At 33.9% G+C, this 23,192-nt stretch overlaps 1 protein-coding gene across 4 annotated transcripts in view; it reads left to right on the forward strand.

The window, feature by feature from the left end:
• scml4 (Scm polycomb group protein like 4) overlaps window positions 1–23,192 on the forward strand; it is a 55,855-nt gene that overhangs the window by 13,128 nt on the left and 19,535 nt on the right. Inside the window, exons 2-5 of one of the 4 annotated variants that reach the window (XM_087298366.1) lie at window positions 2,369–2,606; window positions 17,338–17,388; window positions 17,780–18,006; window positions 20,620–20,746. In XM_087298366.1, the coding sequence (XP_087154492.1) occupies window positions 17,367–17,388; window positions 17,780–18,006; window positions 20,620–20,746 (376 nt within the window). In that variant the 5' untranslated portion in view covers window positions 2,369–2,606; window positions 17,338–17,366. Of the gene's footprint in view, window positions 1–2,368; window positions 2,607–12,792; window positions 12,936–17,337; window positions 17,389–17,779; window positions 18,007–20,619; window positions 20,747–23,192 lie in introns of those variants that run through there. The other 3 variants (XM_087298367.1, XM_087298365.1, XM_087298368.1) reach the window with 3 other exon arrangements.

A 23,192-nucleotide genomic window follows, 5' to 3' on the forward strand; every position in this document is an offset into this window, starting at 1 on the left:
CGACTCCTTCAATACCCTGATCTAGGGTCAATGAAAACATCCGTTCAAAATGTACTTGTGCTTGCTTTCATGTGTGAAACTGGACTCTGGTGACTGTAAAACATGCTGGAATTTGTATTTTAAAGTCTGCGTGTTGCTTAGGTTAAGATCTGTTCCTCTACATTTATGTTTAATAATTGTTGGACATTATAATCTTAACCTGAAATACAAAAGTTAATAAGCCATAGATTAAATAGCTATTGAATTTCATCCAGCGACATGGTGGCTCAGCGGTTAGCACTGTTGCCTCACAGCAAGAAGGTCGCTGGTTGGTATTTCTTTGTGGAGTTTGCATGTTCTCCCTGTGTTTTCGTGGGTTTCCTCCTGGTGCTCCAGTTTCGCCCATAGTAAGACCTGAGCTATAGGTGAACTGTATAGACTAAATTGTCTTTATGTGTGTGCATGTGAGAGTGTATGGGTGTTTCCCAGTACTGGGTTGCAGCTGGAAGGGCATCCACTGTGTAAAACATATAAGTTGGTGGTACATTCCACTTCTTGATAATAAAGGGACTAAGCCGAAGGTAAATGAATGATTGAATGAATTTCAACCTTTCTTTGCTACTTAGTTAACATCTAGTTGGGCCAGTATCCAAGGAATCTAGATTTTCATCTACCTCTTTAAGCTTTATGTTGGCCAGATGTTCCTGGCAGTAATATTTTATTATCATTTGATGCTGTTAAAGTTTTTAAACGTTCCATTACAGATTTATATATTCATAGTGTTTTTTATTTTAATTAGATTTCCATTCATCCAACCCACCCACACACCCACCCACTATTATTCAATTACAGTCTCAGAGCTTTTTGTGCTTAGTTTGTAGCTTACAGTTGGTTTGTTTTACTAGAAGTGACCATCTCATTAATTTAACTGTAATTGTTCAAAACTAAAGTAGTTCGGTTAAAGTAATGGGGAATGTGTAAAAGCACCCTCAAACTAAAAAACACTTGCTAAAATTAAACATTTATTGTTTGTTTTATATCATTTTTGTTAATGCTTTTATGGTTTTAGTCAGTTAAAGGTGCAGTAGGTGATCTGCTAACTGATTGCATTAATATCTTTCAAATGCAGTCCCTTCCCTGCCATCCAAAGCCATGCCTCCTGAAATCGCAGCATATTAAAGATGACAGAGACCCACTAGACCATGTCATTCGCTGGGTTTTATAGTACTTTATAATCCTATAATTCTGAACAAAAAGCGGTATTATATCTAGCACGTTTTCAGTTATGTAGTTAGCAAGCAAAACTTGTCATATTGTGCAATATTTCATGCATGCAAGGATTGCTGGACTCACTTTTTCATGTACTTTGTCCTAAAGCGACTACTGTATGCTTAGTGGTTGGCCGGCGGGGTGCAGGGATTACACTTGTTGCTAAGCCACACTTACATGCTATTTCAGAGTAAATATTCAGAGTAGCAGAGTAAAAAATATAGGGAAAACTAGTAGTATTATTACAATGATTCATTAGTTTGTTTTATAATAATTTATGCCATTTTTAATTTTTGTATTTTCTTTGTCCTTAAAATTGCTCTACAAAATACTGGTTCCAGGTTTCAATTTAATTCAATTATTTTATTTTTTGTTTTATTTTCATTCATTAATTCATTTTCTTTTCAGCTTAGTCCCTTTATTAATCCGGGGTCACCACAGCGGAATGAACTGCCAACTTATCCAGCATATTTTTACACAGCGGATGCCCTTCCAGCCGCAACCCATCTCTGGGAAACATCCACACACACTTATTCACACTCATACTACTACTGACAATTTAGCCTACCCAATTCACCTGAACCGCATGTCTTTGGACTGTGGGGGAAACCGGAGCACCCGGAGAAAACCCACGTGAACGCAGGGAGAACATGCAATCTCCACACAGAAACGCCAACTGACCCAGCCGAGGTTCGAATCAGCGACCTTCTTGCTGTGAGGCGACAGCACTACATACTGTGCCACTGCGTCGCATAGTTTTATTTTATTTGAATTAATTTATTTGTTTTCTTTTTGGCTTAGTCCCTTTATTAATCAGGGGTTGCCACAGCGCAATAAAGCCCCAACTTATCCAGCATATGTTTTACATAGCCAATGCCCTTTCAGCTGCAACCCATCACTGGGAAATTATTTAATTGAATTTAATGAAACAATTTTCAAACGTTTGTTGAATTAGCCTGCAAATTCACAGATGATAACAATAAAATACCAATGCCATTGCTAACATATTGATAATTTGGTTTCAGCTTGATGTTAGACCACTAGTTACTCTAATGTAAAGTGTGTTTCCACTGCGTTCTGCTCTGACGCTCTGCATGTGTGTGTGTATGTGTGTGTCCAGTGTAATGATCTGCTAGATGCGCCAGTGGCTGTGGGAATGAGACTGCGGGGCAGGGATTTGGAGGATTCCACTGTCTCCTGGATACCGAGCGTCCTGGGTGTGCAGAGCGTCAGGCTCCGCCTTCGCCTCGACCGCCGTGACGACAGGGGGAGGAGCTTGTGGCAACTAGTTGACCTGGGAGAGGAAGTGCAGAGTGGGCGGCGGCCTCGAGACAGGACTCCTCCCACTTGTTCACAAAGTAAGATATTATCTGTGATTATTATCTGTGATTAACAAACACACGATACACACTTGATCCCGCAAGTGTTGTTTGACAATACAAGACGATTGTGTGAATGGCCAGTTGGGCTTGTTACAATCCCATTGGTGTTGTTTCCTTATTTCCTGTTTATGACTGAAAAAGGTCCGTTCTTCAGTGTATAAAATGCTATATGTGCATATAGAGACCTGTTTGTTTAAAACTCAGGGTTTTACCATAATTAAGAGGGATTTGGATGGTTCACCAGCTGGTGAAAGATTTGAGAGAAGAGTAATTGGGCACAAGAGAGAAAAATGCAGCATTAGAGAGGATAAGATGGAGAGGAAGAAGGAGAAGCTCCTCCGTTTATTACATTAAAACCTCGGGATTCTGCGCTGCTTGGTTCCAAAAAGATTAATGAAGATTAATGTATGTCATTCTTAATTATTGCAGTCCCAATTCTCATGCTGTGTGAAGAGAGATTGATGCTTTTTTTAATCTTTCTTGGAGGGAAATAGTAGACACTGCAGTGGTCTTACACGTATATTAATTTTTGGTGCTTTTTGGTGCTGTTTTTCATATTTCAACAACATGGTTCAAGATTCCCTTGTCTGTTGCTATGGCAACTTGCCATGTATGAAGTAAATAAGTTCTTGCTGTTGTTTGTGAGGGGTAACACTTCAATTTATTTATTTATTTTTCTTCTTCACAAATCCCCTCCTCGATGCTAGGCGTTGGCTGGAGGACTTGGCAGACAATGCTTGCTTTTATCCTTTTGTTATTTTGGCTTGAGTTAATGCATGCATGCGTGTGTGTGTGTGTGTCTGTCTGTGTGTGTGTGTGTGTCTGTGTGTGTGTGTGTGTGTGTGTGTGTGTGTGTGTGTGTGTGTGTGTGTGTGTGTGTCTGATAATTTAACAGCACAGTCAGTTTACACATTTTAACACCCACTTTCCCCTTTCCTCCCTATGGATGACAAAATCCGCAAAAACAATAAACTAAATAAATTTGCAAGTAAATAAATATATTAATTAATAAATCCACAAATTCCTCTATAAATAAAATGATAAATAAATATGCAAATAAATATATTAATTAATAAATCCACAAATAAAACAATAAATGAATAAATTTGCAAATAAATACATAGGCGCGCACACACAGACACACACAGACACTGTCTGACATTTCTGTTTAATGGAGAGGTGATTTTTTTCAGCATATTTATAAACATAATAGTTTTAATAACTCATCTCTAATAACTGATTTATTTTATTTTTGCCATGATGACAGAACATATTATTTTAGTAGATTTTTTTCAAGACACTTCTATACAGCTTAAAGTGGCATTTAAAGGCTTAACTAGGTTAATTAGGTTAAGTAAACAGGTTAGGGTTATTAGGCAAGTTATGTCTATCGATGGTTTGTTCTGTAAACTATCAAAAAATATATAAAAGGGGTAATAATTTTGACCTTAATTTTTTAAGACGTTAAAAACTGCTTTTATTCTAGCTGAAATAAAACAAATAAGACTTTCTCCAGAAGAAAACATATTTTCAGACATACTGTGGAAATTTCCTTGGTCTGCTAAACATTATTTGGGAAATATTTAAAAAAAATAAAAAATTTAAAGGGGGCTAATAATTCTATATATAACAAATCCATGCATAAATAAATAAATAAATAAATAAATAAATAAATAAATAAATAAATAAATAAATAAATAAATAAATAAATAAACAAACAGTGCGGGCAGATTAATGATTAAATAAATAACACGGATGTTAGGGGAATGAGAAATTGCTAAACTGAAAGTAGTTTTTTCCTTCTTTCCTATATGCTCTTCAAATTGAAAAGATTTGGTTTGCAATAAAACAAAAGCCAGAACAGTTCCAGAAAGTCTCGAGCCCTTTTCTAAATTTTCTAAATTTTTTAAGGAGACACCTATATCTTAATACATACTTTATCTTTTTTTTATTAATATTTTTTTTTATCTCATGTTTGTATAGCTTTGTGTATAAATGTGGTATTTTACCTTTTATTCACATACTTCTTTAGTGTATAATTATAATTTTTCCTGATAATTAATTTTTTGGTGAATTGTATCAGTGCGTATATTTATATGTATTAATATTATGTATATTTTAATGTCTGACCTAAGATGAACCTGATAAAAAAAAGAAAGTTTTTTTTTTCCCCTTTTACATCACACTATTAATTATTTATATATTTATTTACACCGGAATTTGTAGATTTATATATTAATTTATTTATTTGCATATTTATTTATTGTTTTATTTATGCAGAAATTTGTGTATATATTTATTCATTTATTTATTTATGTATTTATTTATTTATTGTTATATTTATGCAGTAATTTGTATATTTATATCTACCTTTATTTATTTATTTGCGCATGTATTTATTATTTTATTTTTTTTACGCAGGAATTTGTGTATTCATATATTCGTTTATTTATTTATTGTTTTATTTATGCAGGAAATTGTGTATTTAGTTATTCGTTTACTTGTTTGTGTATTTATTTGTTGGTTTATTTATAAAGGAAATTGTGTGTATATATATTTATTCATTTATTTGCATATTTATTTCTTTATTGTTTTTGTGAGTTTCGTCTTCCATACAATACCTTCTCAACAGCGGCAGTTACAGTAATTAGATGTTGCTATTATAAATTCATATAAACTCAATAAACAAAAAATCACGTACACAGAAAATAATAATTATTTAAAAAAAAACAATGCATTAATAATAATCCATAAATAAATCAAATAATATTTTTTTACCGTGTGTCTCACCACAGTGACCTTATTCATCCTCCAAAAATGCCAAATAATTTCCCCATCTTCTCTGATAAACATCCAGTTTGTCAAGTAATATATTTCCTTTTTTCATATGCTGCCACCATCCCTAATTCTGTAACCCATGCATTCTTGAAATGATGGTGTAGTAGCTGAACGCCATCCCCTCATAATGATTTGTCTTCCAATCATAATACTTATTTGAATCCACTCAGACATCTTCACACCAGACCCCAGCACGAACGGGTCTCCCAGTACATATATTTTAGGACAAAACGAAAAGCAGCATCCAGAAACATTCATTCATTCATTCATTTTCTTTTTGGCTTTATTAATCTGGGGTCGCCACTGTGGAATGAACCGCCAACTTATCCAGCTTATGTTTTACGCAGCGGATGCCCTTCCAGCCACAACCCAACACTGGAAAACACACACACTCTTGCATTCACACACATGCACTACGGCCATGTCTATGGACCGGAAAACCGGAGCACCCAAAGGAATACCCACAAGATCACGGGAAAAGCCTACATGTGTGCAGTCATAATATAATTTCCAGTCAAAGGCTGCAGGTGATTCCTCTCATGTGACTCTGAAACTGATGAAATTGGTGATCGCTCTGTTTAGTTCACTTAGAGTATTTATTCCATTTAAAGCTGTGTTAATTAGATGAATGTGTTAAAACATTGTAATGGTTGTAAAATGCTAGTTCAGCAAATTGGTTCGATTCCAATCCTGATCCCGCTTAAAATCTGAGTAAGTATTAATTATCTGAAAATAGTAATGACAATAATGAATGATACATTGTAGAAAATAGCTTGTTTTTAATTTTGCTTGACATTTTGTTTTGCTGCTTTCATCTGATTTCCCAAAAAAATTCTTTAGAAATATATTTAGCAGGAGGATTTTACCCACTGTGTTTATTTATATTATTGTATAATAAATTAAATTGAAGCATTAATATTTAAAAATCGTTTAAGGTAATGTCACATTGGATTTCTCTCCCTCTCTTTCCTTTACATACAGTAGAGAAGCATACATAAAAAGACACGCATAGGCACGCACACACAGTACTTGTCCCTCATCTACAATGTTAATGGATTTGAGATGATTGAGTTGCACTAAAGATGAATCCATGACTTTAATTAACTTTTGATTTATTGGCTTCTGTATTCCAGGCGTAATTAGAAATTAAATATAGCGATCAGCTGGATGGGTGAATGGTGTCCAGCTCTGCGTCAGGCTGTTAAATGGGCTCTCTAAATGTATTTCACAGTGCAGTCCAGTGAGACAGCCGTGAAGGTCTCCTTTCTGAGTTTAATATTTCACCAAAACAATTTACTATTGTCAAGTATTATTTGTAATTATTTTGTTACTTTTAACAATTTTTTGTGAAATATAACAATTGCCTTTTTAAAGTTAAATACTTTTAATACTGGTACACTGGTTTATTGATTTATGTTTATCATGCCATCAATTCGTTCCAAGTTGATATCTCGATTTAGCATTTTATTTTTACAAATTTTATTTGAACTCATATATGATTGCTTTAGACATAAGGCTTAATGCTAGTTCTAGACTAAACATTTATGAGCTGTCTTAAAGGAATAGTTCACCTAAAACTGAAAATTTGGTCTTCATTTTCTCATCCTGTCAAGCCAAGGTTTCTGTCTTATGTTAAACAATAAAGAAGATAAGCTGGAAACCTGTTACCATTCATTTCCATTGTCTATATATTCCTACCATGGAAGTCAATGGTTACAGTTTTTCAGCAAGATTCTTAAAAATATCCTTTTGTGTTTAACAGAATAAATAAACCTTGAAACATTTTTGGGTGAACTGTCCTTTTAACTAAAAAAAGCTTACACCCACATGTACACCCACAAGTAAAGTTGTTTTTATAAAACCTACTTAACTACCTAATTTAGTAAAGGCCTATAGTCCTGACTTAAGCTAAGCTCTGTTTGTGAAACCGGCCCTTACAGTACACAATTGACTTGCTTTTAAAGCCTGCTGAACCGCTGACCGCTCTGTATAGAGGCTTTGTGAAGACTCTGTGTCAGGCTGGCTGTGTATCTGCCACAGTTTCCCTGAGTTTGCTTATTGTTGGTGCTGTAAGACGCTCCATAGAAACCACTGTCTCTCAGCCATGAGAGCGGATGTGATTTCTGTGATAGCAGCTAATGCTCTGCCAGCAAGATTCTTTACCAGTCCCAAAGATAATAACCTTTCTTTCTTTCGCTCGCTCTTTCATTGCGAGCTATTATTTTTGCATGGGCAAGTGCTGTTGTCATGGCAACCCCCATAGATTATTGATTTTGCTGATGACCTATTTGATTTTGTGTAGCTACATCTATTGTAGTTTGAACTTTTGCTGCTGCTGCTGTGCTTTCTTTGTTAATCTGTTTATTGTGTCCAAGGAAAGTGGCTCTTAGTTGTGAGTGAATATATATATATATATATATATATATATATATATATATATATATATATATATATATATATATATATATATATATATATATATATTGTATATGATGTATCTATTGTGATACATCTATTGTGAATATATTGTATTATGATTGGTACATACTATTCTGTTCAGTTACTTTAAACAGTTTGTTGTTTAAAAGGTCCACATAAAATTTTACTTAAATGTAGTAAGTTCACAGTACTTGTATATATTAGCTTGTTTTTTTTTAAACAAAATGGTTTGTAGCAATGGGTTTCCTCAAACAGTTTGAGTTGCCTTTACTTATTGGGTTTTCTAGTACTCAGTTGGTTTGAGTTCTCTTTATTTATTGGGTTTTACTATGCTCAAATTGCTTCGTTTACTCAAATGGATTAAGTTCACAGTACTCATTAGGATTAGTTTTTGAACTTCAATGGTTTGTTGTAATCGGTTTCCGCAAATGACTTGAGTTACCTTAACTTATTGGGTTTAACAATGTTATTATTATATTTTACATCAGGGATGGAGAGATGGGGGGAAAAATAGAATACCACTTGAAAATTCTGGATTTATGATTTTAGTTTTGCATTTGATTTTTTTCTTAGTGCTGGGCAAAGATTTTACATAATTTGACATAATAAATGTGTATTTTATTAACTATGTATGTCAATGACAAACAACCCATACCTTTTTGCTGAAAGGTAAAGACCCCTGTACTCCACAACTCCCCTTACTGTAAAACACATTTTACTGGACTGTCCTGCTTTTAATGATTCCTAAAGACTTTTTAATGAAATGACCTCTCTTAATGACTTTTTATCAAAGTGACACCAGGAATTTTTTATTTTCATTTTTATTATGTATAAACACAAACAATCTTATTTAATTAATGACTTCATTAGTTTATTGTTTTTAAGTGTATATTTATTATTGAAATGTTTATGCCATGAAAATAGCATCGGTTGCTGACATAGCATTAAATAAAAAATACGTTACATTTACATATACAAAACTATTTTGTTCAATATATATGTATCATATACATATATATTTTAAATATAAATAAACATTTTCTTAAATATATAGATGCACGTGTGTATTTATTTTAATGTAATTGGTATATATTTATATGTTTTATTGATGTTTATTACATTTATATATTTGTGTCAAATTTTGAAAAACAGAATCGAATCTTAAACATTTTTGTATTTTTAATTTAATTCTTAAATGATTTACTTTTATTTTTATTGAGATGTAATAAATATATGACGATATAACATCACAATCATATTTACATTTTTGTTTTCAGTTTAGAGGAAAGAGATCAACAGTAAAAATTATAACAATAATTAAAAAGGCATAAAAAATAAATGGAAAAAGGAAAAAGGAAGGGAGGCCACAGGTTGTTTAAATTAGAAACAGATTAATCTAGGTAAAACATTAGGAAGTAATTGTCGAAAATACAAATCATCTAGAGAAGACATGCACCAGATCATCAATATGACAATGGCTTGTTTAAACAAATCTTTGGAAGCAGGGAATATGTAGATAGGCTAAGTCAATGTCAGTTTATTTCGTCTTTTCCTGTTTCATTTAATAAATACTGTTTACTTAATTTATTCTAATTTTTAAGTATTTATTTATTCAATACACATTTATTTTACCTTGTTATTTTGTTTTACCTTGTTATTAACCTTTAAAAAATCCTAAAAAAAAATCTGTTTTTAAAGCTATTTTCTCCAAACATTTGCATTATTTCTCTGCAAACTAAACTTTATCAAGTTTGTTTTGTTGGTGTGTATGAAGTGTATTTATTCTGGTAAGTCTTCACTTAGCTTGACCTTCAGTTGACCTGGAAGCATTTATTACATGCAACTGACCAAATGGGAGGACAGCGATGTGACTGTTTGAAAGAAGATGTGTGGTCATTATTAGGTGTGTGTATGTTTGACACTGGAAAGTGCTTGTGGTCTTCCTGTAGCATCCCAGTTTCGATTAAGAAAAGGCAAAATGTAATTTATTGTCTCGCCGCCTGACTTTGACTAAATCTCATTTGACTGAAGTGGTTAATCTGTGTCCCGTGTGACTAACATCAGTCAGCAGATCCAGTGTGTTCGTGAGTGTCTGCGTGAGTGTGTGCACTTGCGTACCCATCTAAGAGGGGACCTTGGTGTTGTTACACACCCACACTAACAGTGTGTGTTTGTGTGTGTTTGTGTGTTTGTGTGTTTGTGTGTGTGTTTGTGTGTGTGTGTGTGTGTGTGTGTGTGTGTGTGTGTGTGTGTGTGTGTGTGTGTGTGTGTGTGTGTGTGTGTGTGTGTGTGTGTGTGTGTGTGTGTGTGTGTGTGTGGTGGGTGTGTGGGTGTGTTGGTGTGTTGTTCATGAGCTCCACACATTCCCAGCGTTCCTCAGTTCACAGACAGTGACTGGACTCTGTGTGTTGGATAATCTCTGAGTTCCAATCATAACTCTTCAGGGATTTACTCAACTGCACATCCTGCAGTCGTCTGCCTGCATTTGTCTGGATGAATGCATGTATGTGTGCTGGGGCTGCATGGACTTATTATTATCACTTATTATATGGCCTGCTTGGATATGTGGTGTTTTATTTGCCTTGTTTTTCCCTGGATTTTATTTTGCTGTTTGTAGTATCACAATTACAGAGTTATTAATACCTATATGACAGTGGATTGTCAGTGGTCATAAAACAAAGTCCTTTTTAAGTAGGCAACTTAGTATACTAAAACTGCAGTGGGTCCTCTGTGATTCAAAGGAAGCCATCTGAGTTTTAGAGCCAGAATGTCACATTTAGCTTAATAATGATAATACTGTTTTAAAGTAAAAACTATTAGCCCTCCAGTGAAATTTGAATTTGTTTAAAAAATATTTCCTAAGTGTTGTTTAAAGGGAGAAAAGATTTTTTCCAAAACATTTTTAAACATAATAGTTTCATAACAATTTATTTTGTCTTTGCCATTGTGACAGTACATATTATTTTACAGGATACTAGTATTCAGCTTAAAGTGACATTTAAAGACTTAGGTTAACCAGGTAAGTTAGGATAGGTAATTTATTGGATAACAGTGGTTTGTGATAATCTGTAGAAATTCTTAACCCCTGCGCACTGTTCAAATTTACTACCCTTTTGTTATATTACAGATGAAAACATCTACTGAACTGCTGTAAAAATGCATCTGATATATATATATCTACTTTTTTTTTTTTTTTTGCATAAATTTGTTAATCAATTCCAGTCCTGATCAAAACTACTAAATAGTTTAGAAAAGTGCAGGACTTTAACTTTTTACACCCCAAAAAAATGCTTTTCTTACTAAGATTTTTTTGTCTGGTTTCTACTTCAAATATCTAAAAATTCTTAAATCAAGAAGCATTAAGCAAAACATGTGAGTTCTATATTCAGGGGGGGCTAATAATTCTGACTTCAACTGTATATAATTAAAGTTAAATGATTGAGGAAATACTTAAGTTGACGAGCAAAACATATTGTCTTGTTTTCAGAAATAATATGCTAAAATGAAGTGAGTTCTTCCTTAAAACAAGCAAAATAATCTGCCAATGAGGTAAGCAAAATAATCTTGTTTTTCCTTTCGACATAGGATTATTTTGCTTACCTCATTGGCAGATTATTTTGCTTGTTTTAAGGAAGAACTCACTTCATTTTAGCATATTATTTCTGAAAACAAGACAATATGTTTTGCTCGTCATCTTGAGCATTTCCTCAATCACTTAACTTTAATATATATATTCAGTTAAAGTCAGAATTATTAGCCCCCCTAAATTATTAGCTGCCCTGTTTATTTTCCCCCAAATTTCTGTTTAATGGAGAGCAGATTTTTTCAACACATTTCTAAACATAATAGTTTTAATAATTTATTTCTAAAAAATGATTTATTTTATCTTTGCCATGATGACAGTAAATAATATTTGACTAGATATTTTTTCAAGACACTATAGTATTCAGCTTAAAGTGACATTTAAAGGCTTAACTAGGTTAATAAGGTTAACTAGGCAGGTTAGGTTAGTCAGGCAAGTTATTGTATAATGATGGTTTGTTCTGTAGACTATCAATAAAAAAAAAATAGCTTAGGGGCAAATAATTTTGACCTTAAAATGTTTATTAAAAAAGAACTCAAGCAGTTGGGTAAAATATTTGATGATTTGTTGGATTATTTTGAACCTTTATTTGGTTGTTTATTTTTTCATACAAAATGCAAATTCTAAAATAACAAACATATGTTCAACATTATATTTTTATATTTAAGTAAAATGTCTAACACAAGTTAGTCACCAGTTATTTAAAATGTCAATTATTCATGATATGCTATAGATTATTACATGTCGATGTGTTTTAGATAATAAAATAATAACGTGTTTGATAGAAAATCTCTGCACATGATTATTATTTTTAGCAGTTAATGTGGTATACTAATGTCCCACTTGTGGTTTGTTCTAGATTAACTGTAGATTTGGCCTAGAGGGAGAATTGGCAAATTTAGGACGCATTCAAAAGAGAATTTTAAGCTTTTGCTCCATTTACTATCTAATATACAGTTGTTGTATAAATGTAAACCTTATGTAAAATGTAACGTTAGGCAATAAATAAAATATTTTAACTAAATCAGTTGCTGATTAAAATTATGTAAATTATTAATTATGCAGTATGATAATTAGTTAATTTTTAGATGTAGTAAAATGTGTGATAGAAACTACCTTATCATCGTTAATAATGGGCGATTGTATGTTTTCTCTAATTGAGTCGATGAGCTCGTGTCTGCTGTAAATGACTCCGCATCAGCATTATGACCGTGAGAGGCAGAGAGAGGATGTTAGGCGCCCTGTTGCCATGACGACAAAAAGAGGCCGATGTAGCGGCTGGCGCGCGCGGCGGTGTCTGTCGAGAGCGCGCGCTGGAGGCTCAGGGCTGCCGGGGCTTCAGAAGCGGCCGCTCCGTGACAGCGACGGAGACTCGGAATTAAGCGGCTTTTAGACGCTTTTCTTGACACTGCTGATAACAGGTCCGCTCCTGCGCTGGGTGCTCGGTGAGTGCTCGTACATTTACAGCATGTTTGCGTGCCTCTGATTTTGGCGGTGAGATTAGGAGGAAAGGAAGGAAAGCTCGCGCACCGCTCGTAAACATGAACACGCGCATGAGGAATGGGGCTCTATTTTTGACGCGCTATTTTTAATGGCCCTCTTTCCCAGGATAAAGCGTTTGCCGGTTGTCGAGTTTTTGTCGTCCGGATTAAAATGAAGGGTTTCCTTTTGTTGATTTTGGAAGCAGAACATTGACGGCGATAAAAAGATTAATGCAATTACGCATGGCCTGCCTGATGTATATGAGGGAGAGAGAGGGAGATAGAGCGCAGGTGAGCGGAAATAATCCGATGTTTTAGAAAGTGCATATGAGAACAGTTTATAATTAGGGTCATCTCTCTTTTTCTTGTAGAAAAATGTGTATTATTATTATTTTATATTTCTAAATCACATATTCGATGTTGGCAATTACTTTTTTTAGTCCTTGCTCTTTTTCATTTAGTCATTTAATATTTATCATGAGGGATTTTAGAAAATCAGGTTTTATAGCATATTTACCACACACCCTTTAAAAACTGAAAATGAGTTTGTGTTGTTACAGGAAATACTAAATTAGTTCAAATAATTAAAGATATTATTACTAAAATCATTATGATTAAATATTATTGGTTGTATTGTTTTATTAACACTATTATTTTATTTTATACACCTCAGAAAGAAAAATTATTAGCTAAAGGTAGGCCCACACAGAATCTACATGCAGAAATCCGCAGATTTTAGCCCATCATTAATAAATTTACTTGTGTAAATTTGTATTTGTTAATTTTTAAATTATTTTCACTAATATTATTGTGTTATAATAGTAATATTAAAATGTTCATATAATTTATTCACAATACTGTTTGTAAAGTTATATTTTATCTCTTTTAGTAGAGATATCAAATGAGAGACTTGCTTTGTTTACCAAATAAGTAACTAATTGGATTTGCATTGTAAACATTAAAAAAAGTTAAAAAGGTATTATTTTTTTGTATTATATATTAATTTTATAGTTACGATACTCCTAAAATCATTCCACATAAATCCACAGATTTGTAACAAAATTCTCCACAGAAATAGCAAAAAATGTCCGCAGATTCTGTCTGGCCCTGGTTATAGGTAGGCTATAGACCCACACTTAAAGCTTCTTTATTGGCTTTTATGTTTCCATGTAGAACCTTTGAGATTTGTAGAATCATTTTATTCCACATAGAAAGGTTTTTAGGATGGGAAAGGGGTCTTTGGACTATTAAGCTGTTATTCACAAAATGAAAAAAGGTGTTTAAAAAATAAACAACAAAAAACAAGCTAAAAGTTTATTTGTAAAACACACACAAAAAAACAGAAAAAAAACAGAATGGCACTAGTGTTTAGTGGCATCACTGGCCATTTTTATTTGCAAGAGTGTAAATTACTAGGAGAATAACAAATGGTTCACGACTGGTATATTTAAGATGTGTTTTTGTTGATCTGATTAAAATAGAAGGCTAAATACTGGTGTAAAATTGGTGTGAAATGTTTAGAGCTTGTCCATTTTTGACCACTTCCAGAAACGGTCTAAAATATGTTTGACTGGATTGCTTCTGTAATGTAAATGCTTATGTGGTCAAATGCATTCAAACTGACGCAAATGATACAGATACGAAGACATGTTAGCAGCCAGATGAAATTGTTTTGTGGCTATCAGAGTACATTAATGTATGTAAATTATGTAGGTGTATAGACCATTTTGAGAAATGTAAACATTAACAATGGTTTAACATTTTTTTTAAATTTCCATAGCTTCAGAGAATCCAAAAAGGTCCACATATTGCTAAATAATTTTATGATAGCTGTTTTAACATAAATATATGATTTAATTTCCTCCTTTTACAATTATGAAATAGTACCATAACAAGCAGGAAATGTTCAAGGGCCAATGACATCACCACATTGAAATTATCTTTATAAGGATAACATATGAAGAAATAAGGAAAGATAGAAAATGGACAAAAGAGATTAAAACACCAGATGTAAATGGAAATGTGTCTTCATACTTATAAGCATCTCAATGTCTATCTATGCATGTGACAAATAAAAATTGAATTTGAAATGTTCTGACCTGATTTACTAAAAATCTCATACCAGGTGTAAACAGAGCCTATAAGTGCAAAACAAAAATGATTTGCACTACAAAAAGTGCGCTTATGATTACTGTAATATCTTACAATAATAGGATAACAAACACCAATTTGAGAATAACAGCATTTTTAGATTAATATGTTTTGTATCTTATTAATTTCTCTGTCCTAAAGAAATCATTATTTAATATAATGAATTAGTTTCATCTTAGAAGCTCCAGGTTCAAAGAGTTTGAGGGAATACTCGGTAAAGGAAGGATGAGAGGAGGAGAGCAGAAGAAGCTGATGGTAAGGCCACAGCTGGAGGGGGAGGGGATGAGACTCAATGAGGGCTGGGGGAGGGGGACTCACTCGCTCAGAGAGAGAGAGAGAGAGAGAGAGAGAGAGAGAGAGAGAGAGAGAGAGAGAGAGAGCTGGAGGAGCGCAGGATAGAGAAGATGCTTTTATGTGGCTCCATGTGTCTGCTTCTTTCACAGTCTGCACACTTTAGGCCACCTCATTTCTAAACCGTCAAGCTTTTGTTCTTAAAATAATATAATTACCCAATTAGGCTATACTACTAAAATGAAATATCTAAAATACATTTTGTGCAAAAGGATTTTTTACATTTCTTAGCAGCAGAAGTAATCATAGTTTGGGAAAACATACATGAGAGAGTACCACAATTTAATTAATTAATTTTTTTGCATTATTCGCCCACTTAATAACCATAGTGTGGCTATTATAAAAGATTATACCAATAACCATAATAACAACCTCACCATAGTGTTTCCACAACTTTCAAAACAAGAATTTTTTGTTAGACAGTGTCAAATGAACTTTTCTGCCCATAGATGTTGCATTAGAAACGCCTTTCATAAATGCTACTATTTTTAAAAAAAATTGATGCAAAGATTATGTAATAAAAAGTATAGCTTTTTTAATAAAAAAATCTAAATATTAAAAACTTTCAAGAATTTAAAATGCTGAAGACTGTTAAACGTGTCCTCACTTGTGGCTGTGCATTATATTCTTGTGCAGTGTTTATTTTTGTAATCAGACAGTGTAGCTGTAATACAGGTACTCCTGTTTGTTTCAGTAACAGTTCATTTGCAGTTTATGCACTGTGGTTATGCAGTGTGTTCTAGAGTTGTCAGCTTTGCTTTCTGAAAATGTTTGTTAAAGCAGTGACTTATTATAATTTAAATGATTTTGTCTTGTTTAGTTGGATTAAATTCCAGTACTTTTTATTTGGATATGTAACACTGCATTCTGAATCTTGGTGCGCCACAAACAATCTTTTCAGAGAAATTCAACGAACATAAAGTTAAAGTCAGAATTATTAGCCCCCTTTGAGTTTTCTTACTTTTTTAAATATTTCCCAAATTCTGTTTTACAGAGCAAGGACATTTTCACAGTATGTCTGATAATTTATATTAAATTATATATATATTTCAGCTAGAATAAAAGTAGTTTTAAATTTTTTTAAAGCCATTTTAAGATCAAAATTATTAGCCCCTTTAATCTTTTTCGATAGTCTACAGAACAAACCATCGTTATACAAAAAACTTCCCTATTTACCCCAACCTGCCTAATTAACCTAATTTACCTAGTTAAGCCTTTAAATGTCACTTTAAGCTGTATAGAAGTGTCTTGAAAAATGTCTATTAAAAAAAAATTTCTGTCATCATGGCAAAGATAAAATAAATCAGATATTAGAGATGAGTTATTAAAACTATTGTTTATAAATATGTTGAAAAAAAATCTGCTTTCTATTAAACAGAAATTGGGGAAAAAATAAACCGGGGGTCTAATAATAAGCATAATAAGGACAGAATGCTGTCTAGTTACAATGTTGCTCATTGCAGTTTACTCATTGTGCACTTTTCTTAAAGTCTGTGCACATTTTTATAGGCTCTTTTCAACTTTTTTTTTACTGATTAAAATATCAGATGTTGTGCGTTTGTATCTTTGGGTATGGTCTTAAAAATAACAGAGTTGGGAAGATTTAATGTTTGGTTAAGACAGAAATTTGTATGTAAATTTGTCAGCCATTATTCTGGCAATTTTTGATAGACAAGATCTGTTTTTCTGCAGACAGACAGACATTTTCCTTTATCTTCTCCTTTGTTTCTTTTTTATAGTGCATTCTAAATCTTTACATTTTTAGCTGGATTGAATTTCTTGTAATTAATTAATTTGCTACTTTTGTAAATGACAAAAATCAGCTAAAATTGCCATATTTTTATTCTAATTTTTTTTCTTTCAGATTACTAAAATTGCCCAGTAAACACGGAAATGGAAATTCATTGGTCAAAAGGTGTGGGAACCCAGAATTTCATACTGACTACAGAAATGTGTGTGTGTGTGTGTGTGTGTGTGTGTGTTTTGGTTGTTGGGTGCATTAAAGAGTAGCATAATAACCCCATGGTTAAAATGTGTGTTTTGTCTTTATTGCTGTTTTTAAATTCTTTCAACTGTAATATGAAAAATACAAAACATTTGGGCAAAATACAGACTCTTGGTTGGGGTAAATTTTAAACAGCATTTTGTAATTTACCCAACCATTGGGTTGTCCATACTTAACCAAAATTTGAGTGCACCTATCAATTGTATAAAAATGATAGTGTAGAAAATTAAATACCTGTTTAATTGACCATAAATGAAAGTGTTGTACATTTAGACTGGGACACTGTATTTTCCTCACTCAGGTCTGATGAGTATTCCTGCTGCTCCATCAGTTCAGTCAGGGGGTGGAGAGATGCAGTCACCTGGGGTCATAAGCCCCTCCTTCCTCCCGCCTGCAAGTGGAAAAGTTCCAGGTCGCAAGAGGGGTCGGCCACCCCTGAAGAGGCACCCGGAATATCAAAGCCGCTACCCAGAGTCCCTCCCACCCATTAAAGTGCCTAAGAAGAGAGGGAGGAAGCCGGGCTTTAAGGTCAGTAAATATCAGTCTATTTAAATAAGAGCATGTATGTGTCTGCTGCAAAGATAAGGCCTTTCCAGTGCTCAGATGCATCAGCCGAATGCATAAATGTCATCAAGGGGTGCTTTTAAATAGGAACTGCTGCAAACACTTAGGATTGTGTGGCTGCTGTAGAGGAACAGAGTAATGTCTAGTGTGAGTTTGTGCATAGGTGGGCTCATCTGAGAGAAGGAGGAGATTGGGTGCTTGTGCTTTGACTGATGTATCTGCAGTCTGCTGCTGCTGGGTTATTTTTAGCTGTGTGTCTGAGCACAGGGCTCATAATGTCGCTGCTGCTGATTTAAAGAGCAACACACTACCGCAATGTGTGAGTGTGCATGTTTGCAGATTTGCAGTAAACCAAGTACAAATGGTTCGGGTTTATCTAAAATAAAAATGGTCATTGCTTCTTGTGGTAGTGTTAGGGACATTTTGCCTGTTGTGTATGCTTAATCGAGTTTTATCCCCTCTAATAGAAAATTTGTCAAGATAATTGGTGATTAATTGGTAGTTTGGATATGGGAAACCCTAAAATCGGTTTTTGATTTGGCTTAGTTAAGATATAGTCAATGTCAATCCTATTAATCTTGCTTTTCATGTCAGTTATCAAAGTGGCAAACCTTTGAATTAACAAAAAAGATTGTATTTTTCCTTGATGTAAATAGTGGTAGATGGGTGCATTTTATTTTGTGACCTCATTCCAACAGCAAAGTTATCATAACTAAAACATAAAACTATATACACTTCTGTTACTCAAAACAAAATAAACACTAATTGAATATAAAATTCAATTGAAAATAAAAATATAAACTTTTTTTTGTTTTCCTTTTTAAAAAAAAATGTTTTTACTTTAAATATAAAGATGTAATATTAACACAACTAATAAAAGGAACAAAAATACATAAAACTAATACAACTTTCACTAAAATTCAAATGAAATCTTTAGAAATAAAACAAATTTAAATAATTATCACAAAAATTACAATAGTTGATCAATGATGCTAAAATACCCTGGTCACAGTGGCATTCTAGTGAAGATATTTTAAATGTGCAATTAAGTACAGTTGGACGTAGACTTTGTAAATAACGAATGAGTAGTTTAATGGTTCAGACCCCATTTAATCTAAGTTTTTTAAGTTAAACAAAAGTTTATTTTAAACGGCTGGATCAGTTGGCATTTCTGTGTGGAGTTTGCATGTTCTCCTTGCATTCGCGTGGGTTTCCTCCGGGTGCTCCGATTTCCCCAACAATCCAAAGACATGTGGTACAGGTGAATTGGGTTGGCTATATTGTGCATAGTGTTTGAGTGTGTGTGGATGTTTCCCAAGAGATGGGTTGCAGCTGGAAGGGCATCCGCTGTGTAAAAACGAGCTGGATAAGTTCCGCTGTGGCGACCCCAGAGTAATAAAGGGACTAAGCCGAAAAGAAAATGAATCATTAAATAAAAAATTTGTTTTATTTAAATATTTATATGAACTCATTAATCGCGGCACAGTGGCTCAGTGGTTAGCACTGTCGCCTCAAAGCAAGAGTCCCGGCTTGGCCAGTTGGAATTTCGGTGTGGAGTTTGTTTGTTCTCCAAGCGTTGGCATGGGTTTCCTCTGTGTGCTAAGGTTTTCCCCAAAGTCTAAAGACATGCAGTTTACACTACCTGACAAAAGTCTTGTCGCCTATTCAAGTTTTAGGAACAGCAAATAATAACTTGACTTCTAGTTGATCATTTGGTTATCAGAAGTGGCTTATTTGAAAGGCAAAGGCCTCTAGATTATGCTTTTTTTTTAACTAAAATAAAATATGATCATGTCTTGATTTTTAATTTATTAATTAGGGCAGTAAGGTCTCACTTTGCTTAGACAAAAGTCTTGTCACTTAACAGAAATAATGTACAGTATAGAATATTAAGTCATGGTGAAAAAGAATTAATATTGTGTTTGACTCCCATAAGCTTGGAGGACTGCATCCATGCATCAATGCAATGACTCAAATAACTTATTAATAAAGTCATCTGGAATGGTAAAGAAAGCCTTCTTGCTAGACTCTCAGAGTTCATCAAGATTATTTGCATTCATCTTCAATATCAATAATGTCAATAATGTTCATGTCTGGTGATTGGGTTGGCCAATTCGTGAACACCTTCTTAGCTTTCAGGAACTTTGATGTGGAGGCTGAAGTATGAGAAGGAGGTATGCTGAAGACTTTGCCTTCTCCGGTGGATTGTAATGTAACAGAAGTCAAGTTATTGTTTTGTGGGATTGACGTAAATATTTTGTTAGGTAGTGTAGGTGAATTGAATTAACTAAATTGGCCGTAGGGTATATGTATGTGTGTGATATACATAGGGTATATACCGTAGGGTATATGAGTGTGTATGGGTGTTTCCCAGTACCAGATTGCGTCTTGAAGGGCATCAGCAGCACAAAACATGTGCCGGAATAGTTGGCGGTTCATTCCTTTGTGTTTTGTTTGCTGTGTGTGTTTGTGTATTGTAATAAATCTATATGTTATTAAATACATAAACATAATAATAGCAATGATAATAAAACTGTTTATTATACTGTTTATAAAACTGTGTTTATTTTTAAACAGCTGAAGTCTCGTCTGATGACCCCTCTAGCCATCTCTCCTCCCAGCAGCACCCCAGAGCCAGACATGAGCTCAATCCCGCAGGACGCTGCTACTATCCCTCACTCCGCCACACCACAGGTCCTCACAGGTAACAAATGAACTTCTGAACACTACCACTGAAATGTTGCTATGCCAATCCCAGACAATTCAAAGCAGCTCAACTACTGAGGGAATAATAAAATGTGAGCATTAGAGGAATCACAGCGCTCAGAGCAGTCTCATTATGATCCTGTCATCTCATTCTCTTTTTAGTGGCCAGTAGGGACTGTAACTCTACTCGTATATTGGGGTTATGATAACTGTTATTTTTATCAGGATGATAGGATGACATGTGAGTCTCAGAGGCTGCTAGAAGACCATCGTCACTGTTTTTATAACACTCAAGACAGTTATTATTGCTTATCTGTTACTTTTCTAATTCCACTCTACTCTGTATTGTGATAATAATAATAAAAAAAAATCTTGAATCCTACTGAAATAATCTCAAAGGGAGCTTAATTAAACTGGTTAAATGTCTGTAGTGTGTAAGATTTATTTAAATATATTATATATTAATTATATATATATATAAATATATATATATATATGCATCATTCATTTTATCATCAAGGTCACATGATCTTTTTAGAGTAATTTTAGTATGCTGATTTGGTGCTTAAGAAGTTAACTCTTATTATTTAGTTGCGCTATTTGAAAAGTAGCTGCTTTTAAAGGAATTATCAATAGAAAATTTAAAAAAACAACAAAATCATTCAATTTGACACATACTTAATAATAAAAAACAATAATATCCTTTTGACATGTATATCCAGATATATCAGAGGTGACCAAAGTAGGGCATCACCAAAGTTGGCCCATCGTAACCTTTAACCATCCCATCCAACATAGGCTCATTCTGAAAACGTAGCCCTATATACGTTTCTAGAGATCACAAATTATGTAGCCAGAAGTACGTATGGCTGCATTTCGTCTTTAAAACAAATGCCATGGGGCGGTATGATGCCATTCTTTTTCTAGCAAACCAGCTAACCGCTTACCTCCGTGTGGATGGCTTTTCCGCTGTTACCAGTTTGTCCAGTTAGCTTGACGTGTACGTCAGTGGACTTGAGATGCAGAAAGTAGTTGATTACAATGTTGGCGCTTGAGTCTGGTGAAGAACGATTCCAGTCAGTGGGTAAGACAAAAATAGAAGCCAAAAAATAAAATAAACAAATAAATAACAGGGTTAGAATGTGAAAAAATCTCAAAACGTGGCAAAAATCAGGCGAGGGCTTTTATTAGATTCTTTTCAAAATACTACGGTTGGGTTTAGGAAATGGGTGGGTGGATCAATAGGTGCTTTTCAAAATACTATTGGTTGGGTTTAGGGAATGGGGAGGGTGGGGGGGATCAATCGGTTAGTCAGTCAGTCAATAGCAGCCTCTGGTGGATTTATGTGAGAAGAGCAGGTGCGATTGGCACTCTCAAGAGATATTTGAGATGTCAAAAAGCATACGCAGGGGCCTCTGGCAGATTCGCGAAAACAAAAACTGCAACAAAAGTACCTCCTGGGACGTAATTTGCTCTCTCCAGAAATGTATATAGCGATGTGTAATCAGGATGAGCCTGGGTTGATCCCATCTCGAAGGAGAGTGAGAATGATGGAGAGGGTTAAGGGCGAATGCCTTTAATACAGAGAACGTCATTTCTAATTTGACACAACATTTCTTGTTTATTTTATTGATGAGCTACAAAAAGCAATCTGAAATTAAATGTTTCAACTAAATCTTTAAATGAATCAGATTTTTTAAAATGTAAATACTGTCACTCGACAAATAGAGGACTATACAGAAGACATCGGCGAGCAAATCAAGGCAAAAACGAGACATTCTGTTATAAATGAGATTGTTTTGTTTTTACTGTAATAAGTTCATTATAAAATGTAAAAAAAAATACTTTATTAGTTAATATAAAGCAGGGTTTTTTTTGTTGTCATTTTTAAACATTATTAAATCAATTAGCAAATTACCCATGGTAATTATATTTACCTTCAGCACACTAGCCTCATTCAAGTTTGGTTTTTGGCTCTTCATAAGAAAAAGTATGATCACCCCTGAGATATACTATCCATACAGTGATCAATCCTAAACTCAGATTGTGTGAATGTGGCCAGTGAAGACTTCATATAGTGCAAACCCACTCAATCTTTGAGGTCAAGACCCTGTGGTCTGCACAGGCTGCCCATCCAATTGGTAATAACATCCATCACTAGCAGGAAAAGGAGCAGAGAGAAAAGAGTAGTTACATCTCTTATTTTAAAGGTTAATAGGTGTGCAAGTCTCACGGGACATTATTGAGGGACCTGACTGCTCTTGCCTCAGAGGCATTATCATCCAATTTATCTCTTTATTACAATGGCGAGATCAAATCTGTCCTGCTAAATTGCCTTTTTTTAGTGGAATAAAAAATGTTGGTATTTAAAAAAAAAAAAAAGCTTATAATGAATTCGCACCACAATTACTGAAGCTACGTTTCCATTCACTTATTTTTATGCA

The sequence above is a fragment of the Danio rerio genome, chromosome 20 (assembly GCF_052040795.2).
Source record: "Danio rerio strain M-AB ecotype USA chromosome 20, GRCz13ab, whole genome shotgun sequence".
NCBI lineage: Eukaryota > Metazoa > Chordata > Actinopteri > Cypriniformes > Danionidae > Danio > Danio rerio.